At 43.5% G+C, this 23,013-nt stretch overlaps 1 protein-coding gene across 1 annotated transcript in view; it reads right to left on the bottom strand.

The window, feature by feature from the left end:
* The window catches only part of LOC139229014 (mucin-16-like), a 110,509-nt gene that overhangs the window by 61,831 nt on the left and 25,665 nt on the right, over nucleotides 1-23,013 (bottom strand). The window contains exons 14-26 of the mRNA XM_070860678.1: nucleotides 15,456-15,625; nucleotides 14,798-14,824; nucleotides 9,971-10,132; nucleotides 9,507-9,665; nucleotides 9,025-9,183; nucleotides 8,096-8,256; nucleotides 7,939-8,006; nucleotides 4,811-4,980; nucleotides 4,153-4,179; nucleotides 2,265-2,425; nucleotides 2,054-2,121; nucleotides 1,203-1,372; nucleotides 1,013-1,039 (exon numbers count right to left, since the gene is read on the bottom strand). Of these exons, the coding sequence (XP_070716779.1) occupies nucleotides 1,013-1,039; nucleotides 1,203-1,372; nucleotides 2,054-2,121; nucleotides 2,265-2,425; nucleotides 4,153-4,179; nucleotides 4,811-4,980; nucleotides 7,939-8,006; nucleotides 8,096-8,256; nucleotides 9,025-9,183; nucleotides 9,507-9,665; nucleotides 9,971-10,132; nucleotides 14,798-14,824; nucleotides 15,456-15,625 (1,529 nt within the window). The remainder of the gene's footprint in view (nucleotides 1-1,012; nucleotides 1,040-1,202; nucleotides 1,373-2,053; nucleotides 2,122-2,264; nucleotides 2,426-4,152; nucleotides 4,180-4,810; nucleotides 4,981-7,938; nucleotides 8,007-8,095; nucleotides 8,257-9,024; nucleotides 9,184-9,506; nucleotides 9,666-9,970; nucleotides 10,133-14,797; nucleotides 14,825-15,455; nucleotides 15,626-23,013) is intronic.

Genomic DNA, 23,013 nt, shown 5'->3' with positions numbered 1-23,013 from the left:
CTCCCCCTCTCTCTCTCCCTCCCTCCCCCCCCCCTCCCTCTCCTTCTCTCTCCCCTCCCTTCCCTCCCCTCTCTCTCTCCCTCCCTCCCCCCTCTCTCTCCTCCCCCCCCCCCCCTCTCTCTCTCTCCCTCCCCCCTCTCTCTCTCTCTCTTCTTTCCATCTTCTCTCTCTCTCTCTCTCCCCACTCCACTCAGCGACACGAACGGCTGCAGAATTCTCCCTGGCTGAAGCACTTTCACACAGGTAGGAAGATGGTTTATGTAATCTTTTCTTGGCTTATAAATGTTTATTCAGGTTGGATTTATTTGTATAATATTTGTAGAAGTATAAATAAGGATTTATTGTCGAATTTAATGAGTTCCCTTCCCCCCCACCTCGTTCTGGACGCCTAATTTGTAACCTGCGCCTGATTTTTTAATGTGTAGAACAGGTTTTTTCAGTTCTATAAAAATCTTCACTGGCTCCATTCTACTTTTGTTTGGAGTACATTTTCACTGTGAAAACTTTCAAATCAGGCGTCAGTAGCCGGACACGCCCCCTTTTGAAGAAAAAATTCTGTTCTAAACTAGAACTGTTCTACCTGACGAGAACTGCAGAAAAAAAAATGTGGAGAATTGCGATTTCTAAAATAGTCCGTTCTCCACCAGTTGCTCCTAAAAATCAGGCACGAATCATGTGGAAACTTGGGCCCATTATAGTGATTGTAATATATAAACAGGCACCTGAGTTAAAAAGTCACTGGTTATACTGACTTGGATGATCATTTATTCCACTCAGCAGACCTTTCAGAAACTGGGAATTCCATTTCTAAATTTAATTGTATGGAATATTTATTCTGTGTTATTGGCTGTAACTGAATCCTAAAGAAATCTCTAAAGGATGTGCATATGATTTTACTATGCCTAACATGCAGAGGAAATCTTCAGGGTTGAGAAAATAATTTGCTTTCTTGTAAGACTCGGTGTTAAAAAGGTAAAACATTAAGGAAATTAAGAATAGAAACCTTACTTACTGGGTAAAGGAGTTGATTCATGGTAACCTGAAAAATAAATTACGTGTGTTATGAGAGAAATGTGCCAAGTGGAAAGACATCATTAAAGGATGGAATGAAATTGATGCATTGCTTGAGATCAACTGAATGGAATCTCAATAACATATTCTAATATGTAAAATGAAATTTAAAGGAACAAAATGATAGATACCATTTACATAGAGACTGTTATTGTCCAGTGAATATGTTCCTAAGGTGGAGATGTTCTTTGTGTTGTCTCTGAACACGTGGTACACAGTAGCTTTATCAACCTCCTGAGCGGTGGAATCATTTCTGAACGTACAGATTGCGTACACAGTGGTGTTATCAACATTTGACAGGCTGTTAAAACAAAATGTGTTAACGAGGTTAACGGAATGGCAAACATTGTTCCGAAAAGGTTATTGGTCATTGTAATTAGCATTCTAACCTCGCCAATACTGTATTTAATTCATTGAATTTGCAATCATTCAGCGTAACAGTAATTAAAATAAATCAATATCAGTCACTGTCCTCAAATAACAAGTTTCAAACACAGGTGCCTGTCCTCCATTTCTGTGTAGCAGGGTAAACCAACATCAAAAAGATGGAAGAGCAAATGATGAAGGAAACAGTTCAGTAACTATTATTTCAAAAGTGATTTGTGTGAATGTATAATGGTAATTTAAACATACCAGTGCAAAACAAATATGAAACAACCGCATTGGGATCATACAACAGTATGCACAACTGAAAGGTCATTGATCTGAAATGTTAACGCTATTTCTCTGACCTCACATGCTGCCTGGCCTATTGTTTTTCAAGCAGTTTCTGTTTTTATTTCAGATTTTGCAGCATCCGCAGAATTCTGCTTTTTTTTCATTCAGCCAGAGAATATTTCTCTATGAATGGTACATTTTACAATTGTAAACTTTTAAAAATCATTCAATGAATTACTAGCTTCTGACCCTTGAGCAATGCAGCTTTTTATTTTCAATTAATGTTGATGCAGATTTTCCGTATATAATAGTGAAATGTCCTCACCTGAAGGAAACAACTTTGCAACTTGAAAATGGTGCATTAATTTTGCTTTCGTTGTACAGGTCAGTGAGCTGCAATAAATTCACAATCACAGTGTTAGATGGAGAAATTCTCAATGATCGTAAAAATATTTCTGTTAATTATTTTTCATAATCAATATCACACCACTACCTTATCTGGAAAGTAATAATTGTCAATATAATATATTAGTTACCTGTTGAGAAATATCATTTGATGCAGAAATGTACGGCAAGGAAGTGGAATCTTGTAGACCTTGTGTAAATTGTAAGTTTGTGATAATAAATGTCACATTGAAATCAATGGACTTCTCTTCCAGGTCTGGAGTTTGTGTAGTGGTCACAGTTGGTGGTATCGCTATTGAGAGACATTAGGAGAACATTAGACTCAGACTACAACAGACATCAGCACCTCAATAGAATCATAGAATAATACAGCGCAAAAGGCAGAAGAAGGCCATTCAGCTTATCGTGCCTACGCCAGCCATTTGAAATTTTTTTTCCATGCGTCCTATTCACCTGCCCTTTAGCCATAGCGCTGCACTCAGAAGGGAACATGGGTTGGAGATACGGCTGGAAGAATAATAATAATATTACTTGGTTCTCTTTAGTCCAGTAATATTCACCAGTCAGACCTCTCATGCACATGATTTTTTAAATCTACGTTCATGAGCAAGCTCAAAATTATCTGTATGACCAGAAAAGAAGATTGAGAGGTTTGAACCTTGGGAGATGGTGTGAAACCATTGCCCATATTTGAAAGCTGCTTTAAATTGATGAGAATTATCATTTGCAGCAGAGTATCTAATATCTTGCCATTGTGGTGTGAGCTGCTACTTGGAAGTTTAAGGGAACAGTAGCTGCTGTCCATGATTATGTTTTGTTGTCTGCAGCACTGGGCACAAGATAATATTGTCTGCTTGTTTGTAATGTTGACTAGTTTAGCTTTTAGATCCAACCAGTCTGAGTGCCCACAGTCTGATCTGAGATAGGACTCCATGGTACATTTGAATCTTTTTTTTCTCTGTAACGTCTGATGCCCTACGAGAGAAAATGTTATTTTCACATTTGAATATAGGTATTATTATGCAAATCCATGAAGTTGTTACTTTGGTTTATTTCCTGAAAATCAATGGCTTGAAATGATGCCCTGGGATATTAGTGTACGAAGGCTCAATACATTGAATTACATGGAACATACAGCACAGAAACAGGCCATTGAGACCAACTGATCTTTGCAATGTTTATAGTCCACACGAGTCTCCTCTCACTCGAAATTCGTCTTCCCACTCAGCCTCATATCCCTCTATTCTCTTCTTCCTCAATACATTCACTTGAATTTCCACTCTCTGATATTTTGGCAGAGACATTAAAACACATTTATTTTGAAGGGGAGAACACTTGTGATATAATATCAAAGAGAATATTTCGATGAAGATGTTAAATATTCATACACTAATCTCCCACAGTAGCATTTCATGACCAATCTCTTCCTGCACATGTTATTGGTGAATTGGGATATTTGATCAGAAGGACAGTTGTGTTTGAAGTTTACTTTTCAACACAAATTCATTTGATAAGTAACCATAACTAACCAATGCATTTTGCATTGGGGATTTAACCAAGTAGATTTATTTGGTAACTGATGTAGATGTAGAATATTTGGACATCATTATTAGATAGTTCTTTTTCAATAAATAAAGGAATGAATATACAACAGGTACAGTTACAATATACTGATTGTAATACATAAACAAGCACCTGAGGTAAAAACTCACTGGTTATACTGAATTGGATGATCATTTATTCCACTCACCAGACCTTTCAGAAACTGGGAATTCCATTTCTAAATGTAATTTTATGGAATATTTACTCTGTGTTATTAGCTGTAACAGAATCCTAAACAAATCTCTCAAGGATGTGCTTATGATTTCACAATGCCTAACATGTGGAGGATATCTTCCCATTTGATCCTTGTCTCAAGTCAAGCTGTTGTAAAATTACATGTGAAATGAGTTCATTTTACCTTTGTAGAGATATTCAAGTGCTATATTAATTGGTCAGATAAATAATGATCATACTTACTAGTTAAAACAGCTGATTCATGGTAACCTGAAAAAACAAATATATTTGTAAAGGATGACTTAAGCTAGTTAAAATAATTTCCTTTAAAACTAGAATTAATTACATGAGATTGATATAAATGCTTTCAAAAACATGTGAAGGTTTTATAACTTTTTCACATTTTATTAGAAATTGAATGTCTCAAAATGCAAAAATGGAATCTGACCATCAGGTTCTTCTTAAAAATTAATTAATGCGTGTTTTGGCTCTTTTGTCACTTTGATTTAGGAATGAGTGAGTAAGAGCCAGCAGAGCCATAGCAAGATAGAGCTAACAGATCAGGAATGAGAGAGCAAACAGATCAGGAGTGAGTGAAGGCAGAAGACCAGGAATGAATGAGCAAGAGGCAGTAGAACAAGAGGAAGAGACGTCACCAGACCAACATTGAATGTGAGGCAGCAGATTAGGACTGTGAAAGGCAGCTGACCAAGAGTGACAGAGAACGAGCAGACTCGGGATGAGGGTGAACCAGGAGATTAGTGGGGTCAGAGCATCACTTGTGAGAGAGGTGGTGGCAGGATTGCAGTGCAGCTGGAGAGAGAATCCCTACAAAATAAAGTTTTAACCCGTTACAGTGTAAGTTAAAATAAATATATATTTAATTAAAGTGAGCATATACCATCGACGTAGAGGCTGTTGCTGTCCAGTAAATATGTTCCTAAGGTGATGATGTTTTTTGTGTTGTCTTGGAATTCATGATAGAGTTGAACTTTATCAACTTGCTGGGCGGCAGCTCTCTTTATGAAAGTACAGATTGCCTCAACTGTACTGTTACCGTCACTTGCAGGTCTGCCACATACAAATACCAGCTGGTTAATTTGCTTTAAAATCTTCAACATAATATTGAATAACTGAATAGCTGTCAACATTAGAAAGGTATGTTTCTGTATAATCTGTTTCAAGAATAGATTTAAATAGGATTGCATTACATAAAATATGACACAGAAACAGGCCATTCAGCCCAACCAGTTCATGCCAGTGTTTATGTTCCATTCGAGCCTCCTCCCATCTTTCCTCATCTAAATCTATCAACATAATCCTCTATTCCCTTTTCCCTCATTTGCTTGTCTAGCCTCTCCTTAAATGCATCTAGTCTATTCACTTCAACCACTCCCTGTGGAAACGAGTTCCACATTCTCACCACTCTTTGGGTAAAGAAGTTTCTTCTCAATTTCCTATTGGATTTCTTGCTCACTATCTTATGTTGATGGCCTCTAGTTATCCTCTTCCCTACAAGTGGAAACATTCTCTCTGTATCCACTCTGTCAAAAGCTTTCATCATTTGAAAGATCTCTTAGGTCACCCCTCAGCCTACTTTTTTCAAGAGAAAAGAGATCCAGTCTGTTCATCCTTTCCTGATATGTATACCCGCACATGTCTGATATCATCCTTGTAAATCTTCTCTGCACCCTCCCGCGTGCCTCTATATCCTATTTATGATATGGCGACCAGAACTGTATGCAGTACTCCAAGTGTGGTCTAACCAAGGTTCGATTCAGGTTTAGCATAACTTTCCTACTTTTCAATTTTATATACCTCTAAAAATAAACCGTAGTGCTTAGTTTGCTTCTGAAATGGCCTTGCTAACCTGTGTTGCAACTTTTAGTGATTTGTGTATTTGTACTCCCAGATCCTTTGTTCCTTTACCCCACCCAGACTCGCACCCTCCAAGTAATAAGTGACCTCCCTATTCTTCCTACCAAAATGTAATACCTCACATTTATCTGTGTTGAACTTCATTTGCCAATTATATGCCCATTCTGCAAGTTTATTAATGTCGGCCTGTAATTTGTTGCAGTCCTCCTCAGTATTGAATATCCCCCTCCAATTTGGTGTAATCCACAAATTTAGAAATGGAACCTGAAATCACGGCCTCCCCAGGTCCGTACGGAATGTGTACGGACCCAGGAAGGCATTGCAAAAGACAATTTTCAGTGCACAATGTGCATGCACTGAAAACTGGCTTTTCCGATCTGTCAAGCTCTGGCTTGGCAGATCTTTCGTATCTCCACAGTAATTACCCATCTCTTGCCCAGCAAATGTCCTGAAAACTCTTGTGCCTGGTAAAAGCAGGTGCATAGCCTACTTTTACCAGCGTAAGAGTTTTAAACATACAAAAACAGATAAAAATAAAATGTAAAAAGCACATTTTACTGTTAAAATCCCTTCCCACTAAGGTAAATTTATTTTAAACCATAATTTAAAAACTTTTTTAAAAAATCGGAAAATATATATTTTTTCTAAGACATTTATTAACTTTAACTTAAATTAATCTTAAATATGTGATGTATTTTTTTCTATTTTTTATTTATGTTTGCGTGTTTGGGGGGGAGGGTTCTCAATCATAATAATGAGAACTCCTCCTTACGGATTTCCCATTATTATGAATGAGAAAATACTGTACCTGGATTGGCTGCCTCGTGCCACATGACTCCAGCTCCAACATACGTCCGTCCCGAAGTGCACGTGCTCCGATGCGCAGGGAGAGGAGACCTCAGGAGCGGGAGCGCTGGTGGGCACAGCAGAAGCAGGTAGGTGCGCATCTATTTTAACATTTTCTGTCGAGTGCCCGCGGGAAGCAGTGGAGCGGGATTTCAGGGCCATTGTGTTTTTGATTCCAAAGTCTAAATCGTTAATATAAATTGTGAACAACAGTGGTCCCAGCACTGATCCTTGTGGAACACCACTAACCACCTTCTGCCACTGTGAATAGCAACCTTTTACCCCAGCTAGCTATCCATTCTGCTACTTTTCCTTTGACTCCACATTCTCTGACCTTGTTCATCGGTCTATTATACTGAAGTTGCTTGATTAATTGAGTGACTCTTATGAAGCATAAGGGCTTTGATTTGATCTACCATTCTTTCTTTCTTTCATTCTTTCATTTTCTCTTGCTCTCTCTCTTTCGGGAAACGGAAAAATCAACAGGAATATCAACAACAGAATCCTGAAGCCCTTTGGTAGAAATTACCATTGGTGGAGGCCTGGGGACAGGTTTCCTGATCACCTCTCACCCAAAGTACTTGTGATCAACAGATTAAATGTTGCTTCACAGCAATATAAAACAAGGCTTCATTTGAAAAAAATAATCTTAACACAGTTCATCCATTGTGTTGAAGACACCATGGCTGATGTGCCAAGGGTGAGGATGGGGCACTGTGATTGGATGTGTTCTCCATCCTTGTCGAATCATCTAAGAGGACATTCTTGAGCAGCATTAGTTCATTCAAAATCCTGTGAACCTGCTACATTAACTCTGAGGCTCAAAAAACATACTACTACTATTTATAATCTCTGATCTTTTTCTGTTGTCTTGAATAACATAATAATTAACAAGTATATTAGCATAGTTCCTGTAAATAAAGGAAGTGTTTCTGTAGCATCCCTGTTTGCCTACAGGTGCAGTATTCAATTACTGAGGGAAAGTCATTCTCTTGGAGCAGGGGCCACATGCCAAGATGTATGAAGTATGTCACAGTCACTCAATGATGGTAATTTGGGGTGGCTTTCGTTGTGTGAGCAATAGTAGGATCAATTCTTAAATTGAGGAAGATTGGGTGTGTGGGGATTGCAACAATACAGTTAGGAAATTAGCTCATCAGATTGCGACAGCGAGTATAGAATTTTCTTAAACTCTATATAATTAGATTTTTTGCGTTATGTAATAAGTATACACCATTTGAACATTAATATAGGTTGTGCATTCATTTTAACTCGGAACTTTCACTGTAATAGTTAATTTCTTACCTGAAAGATAGAGACTGACAATTCAAGAATGTTGAATTTACTTTGCTATTGCGATACAGATTATTGAGCTGTAGGAAATTAAAATTTAACATTTCAGTATGAGAAGTGCAATGAAATATAGTATTTTCTGCCCTAATGACTTCGATGACATGCTTACCTTGTCAAGAACGTTGCTTGATTCAGCCGTGTACAATGGGGAACTGAGATTTTGTAGACTTGGTGTGAATGGCAGTGTGAGCACATTGAAGGTTACATTAAATTTTTTTTTCTGAGTTTCTTGAACTGGTTTGTTTGTTACAGGTACAATGGGGGGTTCCACTATAAAAGAAAAAGGTGCAAAGCAAACTGAGGTTAAAATATTTAAATGCATCCAAATAAGGATTGCAACTTACTAGGAGAGTGTTTACTGGGCGTCCACCCAGGCACAATGATTATCATAAATTGGACAAGTTGGAGAACACGCTGATAGAGGAACACACCCCATTTATGCTCTGATACAGTCACGAGCTCCAATTTGTCTGATTTTCCAAAAGTCGCAGTATTGAGGCGATGCAGTGCTCCTGGGTGGAGACCCACGGAAATATCCCTGTTAATTCCATTCAAAATTTAATTCAATTAGACACAGCAGTCTTGGGTCGGGCTCGGGGGTTTCTGCTACCCAGTGCCCCATGTCCTAACCTTAGTTTGGGCTGTATATGGAGGGATATTGGGCCCTCCGCAAATCCAGCTACATATGCCACTGTAAGGCCCAGCAGCAGAAAGCGGGCACAGCTGCTGTTCCAGGCTGTGAGAAGGCTTAACCTAGTGCAGATTGAATGGCATTTGACTTGGGAGCTTCTCTAAAGATTCTGGCAGCACTTTTCTCGTTGGTCTGGCAGGCCTGGGATTCTCCCTGTCTGGTGCCACTCCAAAATTATATTACTTCTGCTTGGTGGGTGCCCCTGTAGAACCACTATTGGTGCAGGCACCTGCCCTATTACGGCAATGACCTTACCATATAATATTTTTATTATGTACTTTTATTCCTGCATTAGATTGAAAGGGATCAGAATGAAACAGCTAACAAAAGTAGCCTCATATACTCACCACTTATTGAAGAGAGTGTCGTTGTTAGGCTTGTCATTGATGCTTGAGTAGAGCTCCCTGTAGTTGTTACCACTGTTGTACCTGTTGATGTGGGAGCTGATGTAGTGGTCGGAGCTGCACTGGAAGTCTGTGTACTTGTAGTTGATGGTTCTGTTGTTGCTGTGAATATAGTTGACATTGTTATTGAGGCAAACAGGAAACTTGGAATAAAATACTCAGAAATTTGCATGAACATTCAAACTGCTTTCTTCTGTTAACACTCACAAATATGATGCAAATTACAAAGTCATAAAACAGAGCCATGTTGCAACAGCTGAAAAGCACCAAGTGTCATTGATCATGTTCCTCCCCTGTATTATTGTAGCTGACAAACTACCACTATAATATTTTGTTATTATTTTACTATTATGCACTCCTAATCTTGCAATAGATTGAAAGAGATCAGAATCAAACAACTGGTAAAAGGGGACTATTAGTCTCACCACTTGTTGAAGTGAGTGTTGTTGTTGGATTTGTCGTTGATTCATGAGTAGCGCTCCCTCGAGTTGTTACCACTGTTGTAACTGTTGATGTGGGAGCTGATGTAGTGGTCGGAGCTGCACTGGAAGTCCGTGTATTTATAGTTGATGATTCTGTTGTTGCTGTGGAATTAGTTGATGTTATTGAGGCAAATGGGAAACTTGGCTTAAAGTACCCAGAAATTGCATTGACACTCAAACTGCTCTCTTCTGTTAACATTCAGATCTAATGCGCACTACTCAATCATAAAACATAGCCATGTTGCAACAGCAGAAAAAAAGCAATTGAGAATTGCAAATGTTTCTCCCCTGTATTATTGTAGATGATGAACGACCATCATTATTATTTTATTATGTATTTCTAATCCTCGATTTGATTGAGTGGAATCAGAATGAAACAGTTGATAAAAGTGGACTAGTATACTCACCACTTGTAGAAGTGAGTGTTGTTGTTGGATTTGTCGTTAATACAGTTGTCGATGCTTCAGTAGTGCTCTCTGTAGTTGTTGCTGCTGTTGATGTGGGAGCTGATGTAGTGGTCGGAGCTGCACTGGAAGTGTGGGTACTTGTAGTTAATGGTTCTGTTGTTGCTGTGAATATAGTTGACATTGTTATTGAGGCAAACAGGAAACTTGGAATAAAATACTTAGAAATGTGCATTAACATTCGAATTGCTATCTTCTGTTGCTTTTCTGCTGTGTTGCAACTGCAGAAACGCAACATGTGACATTGATCATATTTCTCCCCTGTATTAATGTAGCTGACAAACTGCCACAATAATATTTTGTTATTATTTTACTATTATGTCATCATCTTAGGCAATTCCTCGGAGTCGAGCATGGCTTCCTTCGACACTAAAATTGAGTTCTCAGGTGATTGAAGAGTCCAATGTGGGATCTTCAGTCGATGTCACAGGTTGGGCAGGTGGTTGAAGGGACGGGTGGATAGGAGGCATGAGTTGCCGTATACCCCTTCCGCTGTCGATGCTTGGCTTCAGCTTGCTCTCGCCGAAGAGACTCGAGGTGTTTAGCGCTTTCCCGGATGAGTTTCCTTCATTTTGGGCGGACGTGGGCCAGGGATTCCCAGGTGTCGGTGGGGATGTTATATTTTTTCAAGGAGGCTTTGAGGGTGCCCTTGAAGCAATTCTTCTGCCCACCTGGGGCTCGCTTGCCATGACGGAGTTCCAAGTACAGCACTCGTTTTGGGAGAATCGTGTGAGGCATGTCGACGATGTGGCCCGTCCAGAGGAGCTGATCGTACGAAAGCATGGGCCTTACACTCGACATCCGTAAACAAAGGTCCTCGACCAACCTGCCCCCGCCACACAGCACTGCACCCTGCTTATCAAGATCCACGACGAGGCCTTGGACAACGTGGACCATTTTCCATACCTCGGGAGCCTACTGCCAACAAGGGCAGACATCAACGAAGAGGTCCAACTATTATGTATACGTAATCTTGCAATAGATTGAAAGAGATCAGAATGAAACAGCTGGTAAAAGTGGACAATTCTGTTCACCACTTGTTGAAGTGTGTGCTGTCTTTGGATTTGTTGTTGATTCAGTTGTCGATGTTACTGTGAAAGCAGTTGACCTTGTTATTGAGGCAAACAGGAAACTTGAAATAAAAAACTGAGAAATGTGCATTATCAAACAACTAACTTCTGGTCACACTTAGGTATAATACAAATTACTATGTCATAAAACAGAGCCATGATGTAACAGCAGTAAAACAGCAAGTGCATTTGCAAATGATTCTCCCCTGTGATATTGTGGCTGAAAACTACCAATATAATTTTTGGTATTATGTGGCCCTGAATTTCAGTACCATTGGAAAGCTGGTGCTCCCCCGACCTTTTTGTGGCCATTAGCGCCAAAATATTTTTGTGGCTGGGCCACCCCCATATTCAGTTCCAAAAGTGAACAAATGGGGGAAGGAGTTTGTAAGGATGGCTGGTGTAAGAGGTGCAAGGAGAGCCAACAGGTTCACGGATGGACGATGTGGAGGACAGAAGAATAATACTGTTTCCTGACGTGGGGAGACCTGGCAGACAGGCAGTACATAATGCATGGAGCGAGATTGCAGGGTAAGTGTCAGGCACCTCCATATATGTGAGGACACACCCTCCCAGGAGAGTGCTGGCAAGTCGGCACCCGGCCCTTCCAGACTCAGTGTTGTTCCGAAGATGTTCTAGAAGGACAGCTGTAGGCCCCAGACAACAACCACAGCAGCCTTCCCAGGCCCATGATGCAGCCACAGGGATGACAGTTCGGCGTAGTGTTTGGGTATTCACATGTAACAGGTGTTATAGTGAGATGCACAGGGATATGTATTGTTTTTTATGGTCTGTTTTTGCACTGATTTGGATATTTTTTGCACATATACCTGGCCAGGTGTTTCATCTGGGAGTGGGCAATTTTGCGTTAACGCACTCATTACGATGTCCATTGAAAGTGGGACCTGAAGGGTCACGTGCAGTTGCGATTATCTGAAGCGAGCAGCTATGAAATGCAGCTGAACCTCCCTTCCAGGGTCGCGATGGGGATGACGCCTCCTAGCTCTGGGGCGACGGGGATCCTCCTTCTCCTCCTCCTCTTCCTCCTGCGCCTCCTCCCCCGCCTCAGGTGGTACTGCTGGTTCGACCTCCAGCGTCTGTCCCCTCATGATGGCCAGGTTGTGCAGCATGCAGCAGACCACAACGATTATGGAGACCCATTGAGGAGAGTTCTGCAAGATGCCACCAGAGCGGTCCAGGCACTGGAACCTCTGCTTGAGGATGCCTATGCACTGCTCGATGATGGCACAATGAGCATCATTGTATGCATACTCTGGCGCTGTCCTGGGATTCCGCAGTGGAGTGACCAGCCAAGTGGACAGGGGATATCCCTTGTCCCCAAGCAGCCAACTGCAATCCTGATTGGACCCGGTGAAGATGGCGGGCACACTGGTCTGGCGCAGAATGTATGAATCACGGCTGCTGACTGGGTACCTCGCATCAATGGCCTGGATCCGACGCTGGTGGTCACACAGGAGCTGCATATTCTGCGCGTGGAAGCCTTTGCAGTTGACAAAAATCTCGGGGTGATGATGTGGCGATCTCAGCCCAACGTGTGTACAGTCAATGGCATCCTGCACCCTCGGGAAGTCTGCCATTCGGGCAAATCCACCTGTTTGTCCCTTGTCATTGGGAAGGAGATGTACTGGACCCTCCTCCTATTCAGTGCATCTGTAACCTGCCGGATTCACCGATGTGCCGAGAATTGGGAGACGTTGCCAATGTCTGCAGTGGCAGACTGAAAAGACCCCATCGCATAAAAATTCAAGCAAATGGTGACCTTGGCCTCCACGGTTAGGGCGGTCCTGAGGCATGTTGGAGGCTCCAGATCTTCTCGCAGGACAGTGCAGGGCTCCCTCAGTACTTTCGTCCGAAATCATAGCCTTCGCAGGCATTGCTCATCAGTGAGCTGGAGGAAGGAGAACTGAGGTCTGTAGACCCTTTGAGGGTATGGCCTCCTTCCCCCATGTCTGCGTTGGCCACCTCCCCTGGCAGCTGCCTGCTGGCCATCTCCCTGGTCTCCCTCATTCTCGGGCTCCTGTGGAGGCTCTTTTTGGAAAGGCTCCTCTCCCAGTATTTGGAGGGGAGTGGGCAGAATCCCACACCCTCCACCTGATTCCATCTCTCTCCTGGCCACCCTCTCGAGCTGCAGGTCTGTGCACATCTGCGCGCTCTTCTCTCTGTTGTGCAGCCATGGCTGCTGCCTCCCTTGCCCGCTGCCTCTCTGCACGGAGCTGATGGCGACACCTTCTCCTGCGTGCCGCCCTGCGTCTGACCAGGTATCGTCCTCCCAACACGCCTCCCATCCTCAGAGAGAATCCTGTCAACCAGGTCTCTGCAGCCCACAATGAGGCTTACAGGCCTCCACTAAACAATTAGCAGGTTTAATGAAGCAAATACCATGACTACAATTTAGTACATTTGAAAGTCAACGCAAAACTTAATTCAATTATTTCCCTGCCAAAGGGTGCAGATCCCAGCAACACTCCAGCGGTGTCAAGTGCGAGCGTCAATTTGGATACCTGGCGGGGGCTCCGCCTGAAGAACTCTGACCTTTTATAGCTGAAAATCCCGGTGGTGTCCGATTTCCAGCGGCCCGGCCATTGCGTCTCTTACCACACGAAACTTCTCCGTTACTCTGGCTTCACCCTGCCTTTTCCGGCAGAAGTGTGCACCATTGATGACCCCCACCCTGAGCTGAATATGGCACGGAGCGAGAAAAGCTCTCGACTGTGGCAGCGAATCGATTTTTTCGGTCGAGCGTCCAAACTCTGCGGTAGCCGTCTCTTCGGGCACGGTAAATTTCGGCCCAAATGTACAGCGCAGAAACAGGCCATTGTGACCAACTGATCTTTGCAATGTTTATAGTCCACGCGAGTTTCCTCTCACTCTAAGTTCGTCTTCCCACTCAGCCTCATATCCCTCTATTCTCTTCTTCCACAATACATTCACTTGAAATTCCACTCTGATATTTTGGCAGAGACATTAAAACACATTTATTTTGAAGGGATTAATATTTGTGATAAAATATCAAAGAGAATATTCAGATGAAGATGTTAAATATTCGTATACTAATATCCCACAGTAGCATTTCATGACCAATCTCTTCCTGCACATGTTATTGGTGAACTGGGGAATTTGATCAAAAGGACAGTTGTGTTTGATGTTTACTTTTCAACACAAATTCATTTGATAAGTAACCATAACTAACCAATGCATTTTACATTGGGGATTTAAACAAGTAGATTTATTTGGTAACTGCTGGAGATGTAGAATATTTGGACATCATTATTACACAGTTCTTTTTCAATAAATAAAGGAATGAATATTTCATCGGTACAGTTACAATATAGTGATTGTAATACATCAACAGGCACCTGAGTTAAAAACTCACTGGTTATACTGAATTGGATGATCATTTATTCCACTCACCAGACCTTTCAGAAACTGGGAATTCCATTTCTAAATGTAATTGTATGGAATATTTACTCTGTGTTATTAGCTGAACAGAATCCTAAACAAATCTCTCAAGGATGTGCTTATGATTTCACAATGCCTAACATGTGGAGGATATCTTCCCATTAGATCCTTGTCTCAGGTCAAGCTGTTGTAAAATTACATGTGAAACGAGTTCATTTTACCTTTGTAGAGATATTCAAGTGCTATATTAATTGGGCAGATAAATAATGATCATACTTACTGGTTAAAACAGCTGATTCATGGTAACCTGAAAAAACAAATATATTTGTAAAGGATGACTTAAGCTAGTTAAAATAATTTCCTTTAAAACTAGAATTAATTACATGAGATTGATATAAATGCTTTCAAAAACATGTGAAGGTTTTATAACTTTTTCACATTTTATTAGAAATTGAATGTCTCAAAATGCAAAAATGGAATCTGACCATCAGGTTCTTCTTAAAAATTAATTAATGCGTGTTTTGGCTCTTTTGTCACTTTGATTTAGGAATGAGTGAGTAAGAGCCAGCAGAGCCATAGCAAGATAGAGCTAACAGATCAGGAATGAGAGAGCAAACAGATCAGGAGTGAGTGAAGGCAGAAGACCAGGAATGAATGAGCAAGAGGCAGTAGAACAAGAGGAAGAGACGTCACCAGACCAACATTGAATGTGAGGCAGCAGATTAGGACTGTGAAAGGCAGCTGACCAAGAGTGACAGAGAACGAGCAGACTCGGGATGAGGGTGAACCAGGAGATTAGTGGGGTCAGAGCATCACTTGTGAGAGAGGTGGTGTCAGGATGGCAGTGCAGCTGGAGAGAGAATCCCTATAAAATAAAGTTTTAACCCGTTACAGTGTAAGTTAAAATAAATATATATTTAATTAAAGTGAGCATATACCATCGACGTAGAGGCTGTTGCTATCCAGTGAATATGTTCCTAAGGTGATGATGTTTTTTGTGTTGTCTTGGAATTCATGATAGAGTTGAACTTTATCAACTTGCTGGGCGGCAGCTCTCTTTATGAAAGTACAGATTGCCTCAACTGTACTGTTACCGTCACTTGCAGGTCTGCCACATACAAATACCAGCTGGTTAATTTGCTTTAAAATCTTCAACATAATACTGAATAACTGAATAGCTGTCAACATTAGAAAGGTATGTTTCTGTATAATCTGTTTCAAGAATAGATTTAAATAGGATTGCATTACATAAAATATGACACAGAAACAGGCCATTCAGCCCAACCAGTTCATGCCAGTGTTTATGTTCCATTCGAGCCTCCTCCCATCTTTCCTCATCTAAATCTATCAACATAATCCTCTATTCCCTTTTCCCTCATTTGCTTGTCTAGCCTCTCCTTAAATGCATCTAGTCTATTCACTTCAACCACTCCCTGTGGAAACGAGTTCCACATTCTCACCACTCTTTGGGTAAAGAAGTTTCTTCTCAATTTCCTATTGGATTTCTTGCTCACTATCTTATGTTGATGGCCTCTAGTTATCCTCTTCCCTACAAGTGGAAACATTCTCTCTGTATCCACTCTGTCAAAAGCTTTCATCATTTGAAAGATCTCTTAGGTCACCCCTCAGCCTACTTTTTTCAAGAGAAAAGAGATCCAGTCTGTTCATCCTTTCCTGATATGTATACCCGCACATGTCTGATATCATCCTTGTAAATCTTCTCTGCACCCTCCCCCGTGCCTCTATATCCTATTTATGATATGGCGACCAGAACTGTATGCAGTACTCCAAGTGTGGTCTAACCAAGGTTCGATTCAGGTTTAGCATAACTTTCCTACTTTTCAATTTTATATACCTCTAAAAATAAACCGTAGTGCTTAGTTTGCTTCTGAAATGGCCTTGCTAACCTGTGTTGCAACTTTTAGTGATTTGTGTATTTGTACTCCCAGATCCTTTGTTCCTTTACCCCACCCAGACTCGCACCCTCCAAGTAATAAGTGACCTCCCTATTCTTCCTACCAAAATGTAATACCTCACATTTATCTGTGTTGAACTTCATTTGCCAATTATATGCCCATTCTGCAAGTTTATTAATGTCGGCCTGTAATTTGTTGCAGTCCTCCTCAGTATTGAATATCCCCCTCCAATTTGGTGTAATCCACAAATTTAGAAATGGAACCTGAAATCACGGCCTCCCCAGGTCCGTACGGAATGTGTACGGACCCAGGAAGGCATTGCAAAAGACAATTTTCAGTGCACAATGTGCATGCACTGAAAACTGGCTTTTCCGATCTGTCAAGCTCTGGCTTGGCAGATCTTTCGTATCTCCACAGTAATTACCCATCTCTTGCCCAGCAAATGTCCTGAAAACTCTTGTGCCTGGTAAAAGCAGGTGCATAGCCTACTTTTACCAGCGTAAGAGTTTTAAACATACAAAAACAGATAAAAATAAAATGTAAAAAGCACATTTTACTGTTAAAATCCCTTCCCACTAAGGTAAATTTATTTTAAACCATAATTTAAAAACTTTTTTAAAAAATCGGAAAATATATATTTTTTCTAAGACATTTATTAACTTTAACTTAAATTAATCTTAAATATGTGATGTATTTTTTTCTATTTTTTATTTATGTTTGCGTGTTTGGGGGGGAGGGTTCTCAATCACAATAATGAGAACTCCTCCTTACGGATTTCCCATTATTATGAATGAGAAAATACTGTACCTGGATTGGCTGCCTCGTGCCACATGACTCCAGCTCCAACATACGTCCGTCCCGAAGTGCACGTGCTCCGATGCGCAGGGAGAGGAGACCTCAGGAGCGGGAGCGCTGGTGGGCACAGCAGAAGCAGGTAGGTGCGCATCTATTTTAACATTTTCTGTCGAGTGCCCGCGGGAAGCAGTGGAGCGGGATTTCAGGGCCATTGTGTTTTTGATTCCAAAGTCTAAATCGTTAATATAAATTGTGAACAACAGTGGTCCCAGCACTGATCCTTATGGAACACCACTAACCACCTTCTGCCACTGTGAATAGCAACCTTTTACCCCAGCTAGCTATCCATTCTGCTACTTTTCCTTTGACTCCACATTCTCTGACCTTGTTCATCGGTCTATTATACTGAAGTTGCTTGATTAATTGAGTGACTCTTATGAAGCATAAGGGCTTTGATTTGATCTACCATTCTTTCTTTCTTTCATTCTTTCATTTTCTCTTGCTCTCTCTCTTTCGGGAAACGGAAAAATCAACAGGAATATCAACAACAGAATCCTGAAGCCCTTTGGTAGAAATTACCATTGGTGGAGGCCTGGGGACAGGTTTCCTGATCACCTCTCACCCAAAGTACTTGTGATCAACAGATTAAATGTTGCTTCACAGCAATATAAAACAAGGCTTCATTTGAAAAAAATAATCTTAACACAGTTCATCCATTGTGTTGAAGACACCATGGCTGATGTGCCAAGGGTGAGGATGGGGCACTGTGATTGGATGTGTTCTCCATCCTTGTCGAATCATCTAAGAGGACATTCTTGAGCAGCATTAGTTCATTCAAAATCCTGTGAACCTGCTACATTAACTCTGAGGCTCAAAAAACATACTACTACTATTTATAATCTCTGATCTTTTTCTGTTGTCTTGAATAACATAATAATTAACAAGTATATTAGCATAGTTCCTGTAAATAAAGGAAGTGTTTCTGTAGCATCCCTGTTTGCCTACAGGTGCAGTATTCAATTACTGAGGGAAAGTCATTCTCTTGGAGCAGGGGCCACATGCCAAGTGTAGGGGAGGACGAAAACCCCCTCATTTTACCCAGAAGGAAAAGGGCTGTGGGATCAGTCTGTGCTGTGAATTGAAACCGATGGAAGGAAAACTTTGGGACACAAATGGAGACCCCCCCCCCCCCATGTTTGGACTCATAGGAAAGGGAATTTAATTTGGAACTATCTACCAGAAAGTTTGAAATCCTAAAGTGCACATGGAAGAAACTATGAACTTTAATCGAATTTGGGATTTTTTTTAAGGTCTGCAAGAAAAGGGGTGGAGTCAATATCAAAAGGGCCAGTTTGGACATTGGAACTAATCAAATTGTCTGGGAACTGTATACCCTCGAAACTTGCCCCTTGAAAACATTAGCATTTAAACAATGCCACATACATATTCCAACACCTTTTTCATCAGGCATAGAAATATCTGGCTCAGGCCAGACTAGCACAATGGCTACAGGAGGCCAATGCAATCAACACCCACTCAAACCTTGAGTAGGTTAAGATCAGTGGGGGAAAAAAAAACCTAAAAACCTCAAACTGTTGCATTTTTCAAAATCAAAAGTCCACCAATGAGAAGAATCGACTACAGCAGGAGAGGCGGACTGGATAATCTGGCTATAAAAAAGGGGTTTCTGACGTAGTGAGAGAGAGGAGTGATGATTTTCCCTGCCCTGGTGATTCAACAACCACAACCACAGGCCTCTCGACACGGAAGGAAAACCAGTGTCCGAAGACACTGAAGATAGAAGAAACAAACCACCAGACTGCAGAAGGCACAGTAGTGAGTATAACCTCTGGTCCCCAGAACTCCCAACTCAGTTAGGCCAGGAAAGGTGGGAGGTTGGGCATTGTACTGCTAAACTGGTGTAAAGATTTTCGTTGTGTCCGTTTTAGTGGGATTTCGGGGGATTGTTTTGTTGGTGTATTGCTGTTTGTTGAGTTACACCTTGCCAAATAAATTGGAAGCCTAAAGTTCCTCTTGGAATCACCTTGTCTCAGTTCTATTGTATTACATCTCCTGATCGTGAGTCTTATGTCAGAACCGTGTAAGGGAAGCTAGGAGCGCCTCGAAAACGCTCAACTGTGTGTCACAGGCTAGGGAAGAAGGGGTTAGGAGTGTTTGACACTCACAGGTGCCTCACAGGCTAGGCATAAGCTGTGGGGACGCACGAGTCTCAAAACCCCCTTCATAAGCTGTGGACACAGTCTCTCCAGGGGTGCTCTTGCAGCACTCAGGGTACCTCACAGGCCAGGCATAAGCTGTGAGGGCAGAAGCCCAGAGAGAGACACCCAAGGCACAACAACAACCCTGTGAAAACCCCTTACAGAACATGGCGACCACGAAGGGACATAAGCAAACAGGAGATGTTAATATAACAGATGAGGTGATAAGAGAGGAAACTAAAATGGAGGAGAGAATTTCCTCATACATTTTTGGCAAGGTGAACCTCACCAAACCTTGGGTACAAGCCCTCACTCGGGCAGAGCGCCCAGTGGATGCTGCTGCTCAGTGGACAGCAGGGAAGGACCACAACCACAAGGTGGAAAAGGCCATCTGGCTTATCTGCCTCACCCGCCAAGTCCGAAAGCTCGACCAGCGGGTGAAGGACTTGGAACAGAATCTTCAGAAATCAGAGGAGCTCTCTGCTATCCGGGCTGTGGTTGGGGACAACCTGCTGGCCGAATTAGCTGGGGAGCAGCAAAGGAACCGGCAGTTGGAGGAGACCTTCCGAAATAGCCGGGACTATCTTCAGTGTCAGGTCACTGAGGCCAAGGGTAGTGAGGGGTCCCTCCGGGAACAGAATTCTCGGCACACCCAGAAAATTTGGGAACTGGAGAATAAATTAAAAGACGTACAGGCAGCCTATAAAGTGGCCAGTAGCAGTGAGTTCGCAGATCACGGTCCCTGCCAGGAGAGGATTAAAACTCTCACCCACGCTTTATCCCAGGCAAAGGGGATGGTCGCCCTGATAGGACCTGGAGGGTCCACAGGGGACAAAGGAGAGTATTGGGGGGTAGAGGAGAATCCAAAGGCAAGAGACGCCCGACCGCCTCCTGAGGCACCGGTGGTTTGTCCGGTGGGGTACCAGGAGGGGCGGGGCACGCAGGTAGTAGCATACCCAGGGCTGGGGGCAGGACCAATGTGTCCCGCTCAGCAGCAGGGATGTGAGGCTCCAGCCGAGGGTCAGTTAAAGGCTGGATCAGGTGACCAGGCACTGTCTGCTGCACCGGGTATGGTGGGACAGCCGGAGGTAGAGGGACCAGCGCAGAAAGATCCTGAACCAGGGCGGATGTGCCCGGTCAGGCAGCGCAAGTACGGTCCTCCACAGGCAGGTGGCCAAGGTCGGGGAGCGCTGGAGAGCGACTTTATTATTCCCCATGGAGTTCAATCACTCAGGGCCATGGTGGCCCATTTGGCCAAACTCACTCACAGCGGGGACCCGTCTATCCACTTCATGGAGGTGATGCAGGCAGGGGAAATTAATGGGTGCGACGAGGAAGAGACAGCCAAGCTGCTGCTCTTCTCTCTGGACAGCAAATTGTACCAGGCCCTACCGGCAGAATGCCGGAGAGGACAGCGTACATTTACTGAGGTCCAGAGGGCCGTCCTTGAGGCTATGGGCTTCGATGACAGCAGTCCTTTCGAACGGGTCGAAAGGACAAGGCAGCTCGCAGGGGAAACCCCGCAGGCGTTTGCGGACAGGCTGTGGGTGGTATACCACGCAGCCTGTGGGGAGCTCCTCGACCGGGCGAATCTTTCCGCGGTACAGACTGGCCGCTGGCTGAGGATGCTGGTGGCAAACTGCTTGCCCCGGCTCAAGGCCAGGGCAGAACTGTGGTTCGATTCCCGGGACCCCAACCTCACCGAGGAAGCAGTGGTCAGGCAACTGGCACTGGTCCAACGGAATGGAGGAGGGGAGGAGGAGAAAACCTCCAAAGGTCGGGTAAATGAAGTAAAGCCCAACTCGATTCCCAAAAGGGAATGGCACCAGGAGGGTGGCCACTCGATTGATAAGGAGGGTGTGTGCTACGGGTGCGGGAAAGCTGGGCATTTTAAAAGGGATTGCAGGAGCCCAGTAAAGAGATATGGGGGGAGAAGTCCTTCAGGAGCCGCCCAGAGTGAGGGAAGTGGAGTGAGCTCCTCACTATCCCTTGACCAGATAGTAGCTGCAGTGAGGACAGCGCTAGAGGGGACTGGGAAGGTAGCCACGGCAACAGGCAGGGAAGCACCAGCAACCCTGCCAGTACAGAGACCGTGACTAGCCCAGACCCAGCCTGCATACCTGTGCCCACTAGAATATGACCCCTGGGGACGACCCTGGGTCAAGATGGAGGTTGAGGGTGTATTGGGTACCTACCTTTTGGACACTGGTGCTTCCAGCACGATAGTCCATTCGGAGGACCCCGCAACCTCACCTCTATCAAACGGGGTGCCGTATCAACTAGTTGGGTTCACAGGTAATGAGAAGGCTGGGTTTTTCTCAGTCCCGCTTGCAGTTCGTTTAGGAGCACTCCAAACACAATGGAAGTGCGTCCTGATGAACTGGGAGCAGGTGGGAAAAGGGATCTTGGGGGCTGATTTTATCATCGCTCGCCAGATCCTAGTAGACTTGAGGAATCACTGTCTATGGGGCACAGTGGGCACGGGAGCAGAGGGAGAAGTCATGGTTATTGATAAGAAACAGGGAAAAGGGACTCTGTGTACAATGAAGCCAAAAGGGGGTTACGACCTGGAGGTTCTGGTCGGTAACACCCCGGCCGAGTACCGGGCCTATGTGCAAGCAAATCTTGCAGCATTTGCCACCCATAAACACGACTGTGGGAGAGTCACAGGAGTGGAGGTTCGAATAGATGGGGATCCCATGTCGCGCCCGCAAAAGCAGTATGGCTTTCCCCGAGAGGCAGAAGCAGACTTGGAGACAGCTTTAAGCTCGCTTGTCGAGCAGGGTGTTTTGAGACCCATAGCCACCCATGTCAACTCCCCGCTTTGGCCGGTTAGGAAACCGGATAATTCTTGGAGGGCTACGGTGGATTATAGGGTGCTCAATAAAAACATCCCAGCTTGTGCCCCCACAGTAGCGGCGGTTGCGGATCTGATCGGGGAAATCCCTGCATCCGCAACCACGTTCACAGTGTTGGACATATCCAACGGGTTCTGGTCTATCCCTGTACGGAGGGAAGACCAGTACAAGTTTGCCTTCACCTTCCGGGAACAGCAGTATACATGGAGCTGCCTCCCACAGGGCTTTCATAATAGTCCCAGCATCTTTCACCAATGCATGGCGAACTGCTTAAAAGGCTTCAGCCAGCCACACCAGCTGGTCCAGTATGTGGACGACCTGTTGTTGTTCACAGACAGCAGTGAGGAACACGGTCCACTGCTGGCCGAACTGCTGGTATTACTGAAGGAAGGGGGTTTTAAAGTTAACCCCAAGAAAGCCCAGATAGGTCTAGGAGAAGTAAAATTCCTGGGCCTGACGATAAGGGCAGGAGAAAGGGCCATTGATGAGGCTAGAAGAAAGGCAGTGCAGGAACTCCCTGTCCCTAGGGATGTGTTGGGGGTAAGGTCTTTCCTGGGAATCACTGGCTACTGTAGGGACTTCATCGAGGACTATGCAGCCACTGCCGCCCCTCTGCTCAGACTCCTACATAAGGGGGTCGAGTGGGAATGGGACGAGGGCTGTGAGGCAGCATTTGTCCGTCTTAAGAGAGACCTGCAGGTAGCACCA

Source organism: Pristiophorus japonicus, chromosome 18 (genome assembly GCF_044704955.1).
Source record: "Pristiophorus japonicus isolate sPriJap1 chromosome 18, sPriJap1.hap1, whole genome shotgun sequence".
In the NCBI taxonomy this organism is placed as follows: domain Eukaryota; kingdom Metazoa; phylum Chordata; class Chondrichthyes; family Pristiophoridae; genus Pristiophorus; species Pristiophorus japonicus.
The sequence above is the reverse complement of the archived record's forward strand: the minus strand, read 5'-3'. Positions and strand labels throughout refer to the sequence as shown.